Source organism: Lupinus angustifolius, chromosome LG13 (assembly GCF_001865875.1).
Source record: "Lupinus angustifolius cultivar Tanjil chromosome LG13, LupAngTanjil_v1.0, whole genome shotgun sequence".
Taxonomy (NCBI): Eukaryota; Viridiplantae; Streptophyta; class Magnoliopsida; order Fabales; family Fabaceae; genus Lupinus; species Lupinus angustifolius.
The window spans coordinates 13,161,946-13,171,910 of record NC_032021.1 but is presented as its reverse complement, the minus strand read 5'-3'; the positions used below and the strand labels follow the sequence as shown (position 1 = coordinate 13,171,910).

Below are 9,965 nucleotides of genomic sequence, written 5' to 3'. Positions count from 1 at the left end.
TTACCAACTATTCTTACATCTATTTTCTCTCTTTCACTCACACTTCTTCTACTTCCACAACCTTCAGATTCATCTGAATTCAAGGTTTATTTCATACCCTTTTGCTTTTTCAATTCAAATTTGTAGTTCTAAGTGTTTTCTATCAGTTTTGACTTTGATTCACTTGGTGGGTATTTTTCTTTTATTTTATTTTATTTTTATTGTTGGGTTTTTGTTTGTTTAGTGAGAACATGTGTGAAAAGAAGAAAAAATGTGCTTTTTTTTGTGTGGTGTGTGTGATTTGGAACTGTAGTTATTCAAAATATTGTAATTTTACCATGTTTATTGTTGCCCAGAAGAGTGATTTTGACATACACTATGAATTGCTGAATTGAAGTGCTCTGGGTAGGTCTTCATGCTTTGAATTCCATTGAGATATGTGTATATGTATACATGTGACTGTGTGTTTTGAACTGAATTGAAAATTGTTTTCACTTGTTTCCATTAGTTTCAAGCATTTGTAGTATGAAAAAGTGAAAGTTTATGAAGTCTTGTTGCACAATGAAGATCTTAGAGAAAATAGTTCACATTTTTTTGAATTTTGTGATTGATTGTTCTACTTTTGATACGTTTAGTTTTAATTATACCTTTAGTGCTGCAGTTGCTCTCATATTTCCACTTGTTGAAATTGGGTTATTTATGGTCAGCCTTTTCCTCCTCTATGTTCTTGATTCACATTACAAATGAGCTTTTAAATTTATTTTTCTTATCTTAGCAGCCAGTTATTGCTTCTAATATATTAATATAATGATTCCGGTATATATATATATATATATATATATTCTTATCTCAGTTTATTGCTAAAACTTTGATTCTGGCCAAATAAAAACAAAGATGGTTGATGCTAAAGTTTGCTGATCAGTTGTCAATTTGTCACATGTTTTCCTGTTTTGGCTGAAGTATCAGCTAATGTGCCTTGGGTTGATCCGTGAACATTGTTGCCTTGATATTCGTGGCTTGTGAAATGAGATCCTTGTGTGGCAAAACTTCTAGTCCTTAGTGTTTGGTGAAACAGAATATTTAGCACATCAGTTTAAAAGGTGAACATATATCAAATAAAATGGAAAGTACTAGGCAGTGGTTTAGTAAGTTCATGCCGAAGGACAAAACGAAGTCTGCAAATGACAAGGAAACTAATGGCATAACAAAGCAAGGATCCAAACCCCCAACGAATGACGAAGCACCTTCTAATATAACGAAACAGAAGGTTGAAGCTGCAAAGCAGTACATTGAAAACCATTATAAGAAGCAGATGCAGAGCCTGCAGGAGCGGAAGGAAAGGTATCTACACTTCAACTTATATATTTGGGTTTGCATGGCTGTTCATTATAATATTATCGATGAGCTTTGTATCATGTAATGTAGTTATTTTAAGACAATGTCAGCTCTAAGGCATTGAAATAAGAGATTTCCTGATTGTACTTGCATTTTTGTATGGAATTCTTGATATCATGTCTTATAGTGTCTCCGATGTGGCTTTTTTATTTTATGGGCAAAACTGCAAATACCTACTGCATAAGTGAATTGTCTTACGTCTTTAGAAGGCCTAAACATGCTATTCTTTGCAGACGTAATATCCTAGAAAAAAAGTTGGCTGATGCTGAAGTCTCCGAGGAAGAGCAGAACAACTTGCTTCACTATTTGGAGAGAAAGGAGACAGAATACATGCGCCTTATGAGACATAAGATGGGGCCCGATGACTTTGAGCCCCTCACTATGATTGGGAAGGGTGCATTTGGAGAGGTATAGTCCACCTTCATTAGCATCCAAGTAAGACCATGTTTATGGTTTTTCCATATGTTTGACCTAAATGTTTTTTATATTAACAAATCTTGTTGGTAAAGTTACTGCCCCTACTGTAACTAAAAGGACGTAAATGATATGTATGTATGGTGATTGGATATTTCGATTGAAACAAAAAATATATTTTTATGGTCATTCTTATCATTCTGGTCCTTTTCTACTGTCATGGCTGTTCCTGATATTATAGAGGTGGGTCCTAATCTTTGTTGCACTCGATGGGTACATACGCGCCTTGTACCCACCAACATTTTAAATTGTGATCACGGTTACGCTGAGTTTACCGCAATTGCGGAAAAATGAGGGATAATGCGGCAATTGCAACCACAATTACAACTGCGATTCTGTTGCAGAGTCTCCCAGAACCACAATATTGTGGCCACAATTGTGGTTGCGAAGTGAAATTTAAAACACTGATACCCACTACCAAAAAGAAACTGCATTCGGTACGATTACGCTGTGATCCCATGAAGAAGCCAATGTCATTTTTAACATTTTCTTATCCTATTATGTTTTGGGCCTATTTTGTTTTGAGTCTGCTGTCCAAATTCGGATTGCTGGTGCCTGGTGTGGCCCAATTCAGTAAAAAAGATGTATACCTTACCCTCTTGTATATATTATAAAAAGGTATATATATATATATGCATATTAACATACCCATGCTCTAGTTTTTGAGAAAATGTCGAACTCGGTACCCGGTATGTACCTTATTGGTGCAACACAGGTCCTATGTTTTCTAGTTCTATCAAGTAATGGCAACCACATTACTTATTTAAGACTGGCATGTTTTTGACAAGTTACAATGCATGTTAGATAAATGTTGATTGACATGCTTTGTTGCATAGCTCTATCTCCTACCTTTAGCTGTTTCTTTTTGTTCTTTGTGAGGATGTCTTATCCGTTTCTTTTGTAGTATTCTCTTCTCATCTAATGATACTTTTATTATAAAGGAAGGACATAGCTCATGGCATATACCAGGGAGAAGTTTCCCTTCAAAATTGATAATGTTATCGGTAGTTAATCTTTACATTTCGAAATTAGTAGTGGTAAATGGTAATGGAGGTTTACCATCAAGAATCTCTGGTTTAATTTAACAATCTGGAATATTATTGATATTTTGACCCTTTTCAGGTTTAAATTTGTATTGTGATAGAATTTTAAGAATTATTCCAGTTGCAAAGAAGACTTTAGTGTGTGATATGCATGTTAGTCATTTCCATCATAGACTAGCCAATGGATCTTATAAGAAAGTCGGCTTGTAGACCTAGCATACAAGTGTTATATTTCATAGCCACTTTGGCCTGTAATGATTGCTTTATTTCTCTTCTGCATTAGTAACTAATTTCTGTTACATGTGTAACTGCTATATTTATGTTTCACAAACAAATATTTATCAACAAATAGGCATTTTGGTCCCTTATCTTCATTTTTCCCCAATTTGGCTCCTTTCTTTTCCCCTTCAATTTGGTCCCCTGTCTTGCAAATCATCAATGTGGTCCTCCATCACCTTTCTGTTACAAACTCAAATGGAGTGGTGATGTGTCACTAACAATGATAACGTGCCATCGACATGGCGATGATGTAGATATGAAATGTTGATGAGATGGCACAACTGGTGTGTGACATGCGATCACTTGTTTTAGGGAGATTACAAAAGTGTGATGGGAAAGCCTGACGCAATAGTAAGGTTGTTGCTTAGTGACCATGTGTCACGAGTTCAAATCCTGAAAACAGTCTCTTCACTTGCAGGAGTGAGACTGCCCTTCCCATACCCCCTAAGTGGGAGTCTCGTGCACTGAGCTACCTTTTTTTACAGAAGTGTCATGGGAAGACCACATTATAGACACTATTCAAAATGAACGACCAAATTGAACAACATGAACGATAACTGAATAAATTGAAGAAAAAAATAAAGATAAGCGATCAAAATGCTGTTTTGCCTATTTTATCAGATTTTTCATAATTGTTTTTTCGATTTCATCTTTTATAGGTTAGACTCTGCCGGGAGAAGGCAACTGGTCATGTATATGCTATGAAGAAGCTTAAGAAATCAGAGATGCTTCGCAGAGGCCAGGTATTGATTGAAATCCTGACCTTGTTAAAGTAAATATTGATTTTTTATACGTACTGGAAACTTTTTTTTTTATCCTTTTTAGGTTGAACATGTAAAAGCTGAGAGGAACCTACTTGCTGAAGTTGACAGCAATTGCATTGTAAAACTTTATTGTTCCTTTCAAGATGAAGGGTATTTATATCTCATAATGGAGTATCTACCTGGTGGAGATATGATGACGTTGCTGATGCGGAAGGATATACTAACAGAAGATGAGGCCCGGTTCTATGTTGGAGAGACTATCCTAGCCATTGAGTCAATTCATAAACATAATTATATTCATAGGTAAGCTCAAGTAAACAATAGCATCAAATGATGCAAAAATTTAGATTTTTAGCATATGATCCTTATGACTTGAATCAACAATATTTATTATATAGTGGTGCTTTTGTGCATCTATAAATATTTGATATTCTGATTCTTAAATGCATTCCAGAGATATCAAGCCTGACAACTTGCTGTTAGATAGACACGGTCACATGAAATTATCAGATTTTGGGTTATGCAAACCACTAGACTGCAGTAATCTTCAGGAAAAGGACTTCTCTATTCGAAGTAACAGAAGTGGAGCTCTTCAGAGTGATGGACGTCCAGTGGCTCCTACACGAACGCAACAGGAACAACTGCAACATTGGCAGAAAAATAGGCGAATGCTTGTGAGTCATTCAGTAATAGTATATACATAAACAAACTTGACTATTTTGTTCCTCGCAATGACGCTTTTTTTGCAACCACATTTACTGGCAAATTTGTTTTTCTATGAGCATGAATATTTTAATTTCTTAAATGCTGTATATTTTTCATATATAAATTTTGTCACCTGAAATTTCTGCTTCCGTAATGGCAAGTATTTTAATGATTGTATGGTGACTCTATAGAAAGCAAATATGTTATTTTAAGCTTTCATTTCTTTGTCATTCTGCAGGCGTATTCTACAGTTGGAACGCCAGATTATATTGCTCCTGAAGTTCTACTGAAGAAAGGATATGGCCTGGAATGTGATTGGTACTATATAATATCTTTTTCGACTTTTCCTTCTCAAAATTCCTCTAGGCTAAGCTGATACAACACCAGATTTGCACAGCATAACCTTTATTGATAAACACAGAAATTACACAATATGCAGCAATATACTTGCTGCCCTAGTCCTAGAGACGTAATCTACTACCCCACAATACAGTAATGGCTTGCTGTCCCAGAGACATGTCTCTCACAGATAGTATTCTGTCACAAACTCACAAACTAACAACCTATATAACTAATATGCTAATCATAACTTCCGATAACTGCAATGTAGCACATATTACAATGCAAACAAAACAACTACCTTTCAGACAACCACTGCATACTTTCCTAATATATCCCTAATACACAACTTCCTCATAAATCCATAACTAATCATAACTGTCATTTATTTGTGTCATGTATACTATCTGCAGGAATTCTTGGGTTGTAGGTTAATAAATCATCCACTGATCCATGTTCCTATATAAGTCGTCCTTGTTTTTTTTAACTTCTTAATCTTTCAATATATTCTAATGACATTGTCTAAATGCTTCCAGGTGGTCTCTGGGAGCTATAATGTATGAAATGCTTGTAGGTTATCCACCCTTTTATTCAGATGAACCGATGTTGACTTGTCGAAAGGTAATGTCTGGATCACCTATTGGTGGAAGGCAATGCATCATGCATTTGTATGAGCTAAGTTTTAGCACATGTTTAAACTCATCTCGCTATATTAGAACTGTGCTAAATAGAAATTAATGGTATTACTATTCTTTCTATACGACCTTGTCATTGATATTCTCCTCATTCTATCAGACTTATATCCCGTACTGGTGTGAGGTCCTTGAATTCTAATTGAAATGGATCAGAAAAGATTGTTAAAGATGATGTTTTATTGATTGGACTCTCCTCTTCCTAAATCTGAATAAGAGATCAGGACATGAGAGTCCCGTGGCTCTTCCAATTCTCTCTTGACTCCAAAGCTGACCTAAATCTCCCCACTGACACTCCTTCCTACTTATGTTCAACTACTTCACTCTATTACAGTTGGAATTCTGTTCAATTCTGTTAGCTGCCAGTTACAGTTATCGGTAACAAAATTAGGTCCTAATCCCTATGCTCGGGTATCTAACAAACTCTCGTTAGTGTATTCCAGTTGAGAGTCATGGATGTATGCCCAACCTGCATGGTGGGTGTGTTCCTGATTTTCTGTTTCTTGTGGGTGATTGGTATTCAGTATAATACATGTAAATGGAGGTTTATATACCTGTGCTTTGTAAATGGCAATGCCCCATTACTGTTTGAAGTTTGAACCATATAATTATTACTATTGTTTACAACATTATCTTCTAGATGTCTTACAGAAAATGTGACTGTAGCTGAGAACATAGTTCTAGGTTAAACAGGAGACTGTGCCTGCATCGTTTTTACATAAAAAGTATAATTAGAAGAGTAGGAAATAATTCTTCTTCATGTCTTATTCAATAGGCTGAGTAGTACATAAATAGGTAAAGAAAAGAATCTAAAAAGGAAACAATTAATTTGTAATCCTATAATTAACTAGGAATCCCTACAAACTAGCAACAACTACAAAATTAAATAAGGACATGATCATATTACATAAATTTTGGGATTCCTATCCAACAAGTAATCTAACCAACTGCATAAAGTTCAAAATTCATAGTCTTAGAACTATTGAACTTCTTAGGAGGTTGAAGCTGGAGGTTGGTTTGCTAGGAACTAGTTTCAGGAAAAACAAATAGTGTGGCTTGCCAATTTCGCTAAGTAAAGAATTGTGTCTTACTTTCTTATGATATGATGTTGTTGGAAAGTAAGTCCCACATCGTCTGCCTTGTTCTCTTAGGCATGGTTTAAATACCTATTGGACTACTCTTCTCATTGCCAAATGGTTTTGAATAAAACCTTAACATGTTATTAAAGTCCAACTTCTTTCCGGTTGTCATCGGCCAAAAGATGCCCATGACCTTCGTATCCCGTTCTCTTAGGCATGGTTTAAATACTGGTTAGGCTACTTCTCTCGTTGCCAATTGGTTTTGAGATGAAACCTTAATAGATGTGGTTTTACTATTGAACTATAGCTTGATACTTATTTTTGCACCATGCCTCTGTTTCCAGTTTTGGTATTTTTTTAGTCAGGTGACATCTCATAGTTATCAACAATTTATAATGTGTCCACGACTCCATGTTGATTGCTGGCATGTCTTGCTTTTATTCTGTCTATCATTTTGGTCTTCATTTTCAATTATGTTAAGGTTGCATCTCCTACCGTTAAATATGCAGATAGTAAATTGGAAAACTTATCTAAAATTTCCAGAAGAAGCTAAACTATCATCAGAGGCAAAGAATCTTATTTGTAGACTCCTATGTAATGTAGACCAGAGGCTTGGAACCAAAGGAGCCAATGAAATAAAGGTATTTTGGTGTGTTCTTTTCTAGAATCTATAATTTACTTTTGATTCAGTTGCATAGTAACCGGTAAGTGATTGGCCATTTTATTTTCAGGCTCACCCATGGTTCAAAGGTATTGAATGGGATAAATTGTACCAAATGAAGGCTGCTTTTATACCCGAGGTCAATGATGAATTAGATACCCAAAATTTTGAGAAGTTTGATGAGGTATCTTATATATCTTTGTTTAAGGATATAGAAGAGTTGCTGATTTTATGTTGCGAATAAGTCTCACTTTCTCTTGATTAACTAATGTGTGTATACTTTTTTGTGTAGGTGGACAAGAAAACTGAATCCTCCTCAAATGCAGGCCCATGGAAAAAGGTTGGTTCTTGTCACTCAAATTTTGTATATATTTAGTCTACAAGATTTTCTGTAATTTTAGCATGTTAGCATCACAAATATTGACTTTTTTTTATATTTTATTTGATCTTCTTCTTAGCTTAATTAGTTATTGATGAAAAAAGGTTTTCATTCTTGTTGGGCAACTCCACTTAATACTAATCCGTTTTAATTGGAATCCGGCGATTATCTTTGGAACACTTCTGTTATTATGATTGTAGCATACTGTCAACAAAAACATTTAGTTTCAATGACATGTCAACAAAAGTTTTGTTAACAATAACTCTGAATACAATTGCCTCTTGGTTTGAGAAGCTGGGATCATCATTGTTTTCAATGACATTTATTCTTATGGTTTGTTGAAGTCTGGCTTTTTAACTTTGGCATGTCATTTGCTGTAGATGCTGCCATCTAAGGATGTTAACTTTGTTGGCTACACGTATAAGAATTTCGAAATTTTGAATGATCATGAAATACCCGGAATTGGTACGTACATTTCCATCTCTCTCTCTATATATATATGTGTGTGCGCGCGGGGGGTCTGAATGTGTGCGCGCGGGGGTCTGAATGTGTGTGCTATTGTAATTGTTTATTTAACCCTTTCATCTCATTTTCATCATTCTCTTTCTGGAATAAAGAAGCATTTATTATAGCTTTCACAGTCATTACCTTTATTTTTTATATTATACTATATCATTCTCTTTCTGGGAGCCTTGTGCATTGCGCACCCTTCTACTATATTATAATTGATTCATCACTTCATTGATTTTCACTTGGGTATGTGCTATTGTATCAGCTGAATTGAAGAAGAAGAGCTCAAAACCTAAAAGGCCATCTATTAAGTCCCTATTTGGTAAGAATAACCATATTGTTTTCCTCCTTTTCTAGTTTTCCCATGTCTTATGGTTTAGGTTATAACAACAACAACCAAACCTTTATCCCACTAGATGGGGTTGGCTACATGGATCGAACAATGCCATAATGCTCTATCATAAATTATGTTCACTTACAAGGCATCGATCTCTATCACAAATCATGATATGGTTTAGGTTGTTCAGTGATTCAATTGCGGACTGCATCACGTGATGTGGCCGCAATATTGCAGTTGCGGTGACCGCCACAACCGCATCACACCATAATTATGGTGTGACACCGAATCACAATGATGTGACCGCATTATGCCGCAATGCAACCGTGTCGAACCGCATTTAGGTCGTATCAGGCTGCAATGCAACCACATCGGGCTGCCTCAGACCGTATCGATTTCAAAATATTATTTTACTCACAAAATAATTAACACCGCAACGGCCATAACCACAACCGCACCGCAATTTAGAACACAACGATAATAGTTTTATTTTATGATACAGATGATGAATCAGCTATGGCTTCCAATCAACCAATCAAAGGGAGCTTCTTAAACCTCTTACCTCATATGGAAGAAGTTTCTGAGAAAAGTGAATCACAATGATCAAAATTAGTAATTTATACAAATTTCAATTACTGTTGGATAACTACTGATTTCTTCACTATACCCAGACATTCTTTTTGTTTGGTTGGAGTTTGATAGTTTTGGAAACCAAAGCCCTTAAATTTGTTGTTTTGGATGCATGGGTTTTGAGCTAACTAGGATGTTTGTTTGTGTAGAAAAATCATTGAAGGTGTATAGTCCTTTTAATTCACCTTTTATCAAAGCTGCAATGTCTTAAATATTGAAGTTGTTTCTTGTAATTAAGTTCTGATAAGGATGTGTAATTCACATTTTTGTACTATAATATATAGAGATTGATTTGTTTGTGAGTTAATATTCTGTCTTATCTGACTTCAAGATACAAACTTCAATTTCTCACTCTTTAATTTTATATTTATGATTGTCTTGAATTAATTCTTTAGGGTTTCTTTTGGTACTACCAAGGGTCTCTCCTCACCCTATGGGTCAGGAACTATTCTCTTTCAGGGTGCGTGACTGTCTCTCTAATAAGTGTCACTCTCAGGAATCGAACTTTTGACCTTTTGGTCGTCCTGAAGATTTAGTGGAGCTTTACACCACTTATTTAATATCCTGTTGGTTTTGGATACCCCAAATATTGAAATTCAGCTATTAACTCTATCTTGGGTGGCACTGGTGTATCAATTATTCATCTATTTGTGTTGCCAGGAAAATATCCAAGCAAGCAAAAAGATGTAAAAGAAACAA

At 35.3% G+C, this 9,965-nt stretch overlaps 1 protein-coding gene across 1 annotated transcript; it reads left to right on the top strand.

Annotated features, from left to right (window-relative positions):
* Positions 940-9,573, top strand: LOC109325711 (serine/threonine-protein kinase tricorner-like). Its single transcript, XM_019558234.1, has 13 exons — positions 940-1,320; positions 1,608-1,782; positions 3,830-3,913; positions 3,996-4,237; positions 4,389-4,608; positions 4,878-4,957; positions 5,515-5,599; positions 7,259-7,390; positions 7,481-7,594; positions 7,703-7,750; positions 8,170-8,254; positions 8,565-8,621; positions 9,139-9,573. The coding sequence occupies exons 1-13, from the start codon at positions 1,100-1,102 to the stop codon at positions 9,237-9,239; spliced, it is 1,644 nt and encodes a 547-aa protein (XP_019413779.1). The 5' UTR covers positions 940-1,099; the 3' UTR covers positions 9,240-9,573.

What these genes read in the sequence shown, in the direction of transcription:
- LOC109325711 (XM_019558234.1), top strand. Translation starts at nt 1,100, where the DNA reads ATGGAAAGTACTAGGCAGTGGTTTAGTAAGTTCATGCCGAAGGACAAA. An exon ending in ATTTTGAGAAGTTTGATGAG is followed by an intron (nt 7,595 to 7,702) that starts GTATCTTATATA and finishes TTTTTTGTGTAG; the next exon opens with GTGGACAAGAAAACTGAATC. An exon ending in ATCTATTAAGTCCCTATTTG is followed by an intron (nt 8,622 to 9,138) that starts GTAAGAATAACC and finishes TTTATGATACAG; the next exon opens with ATGATGAATCAGCTATGGCT.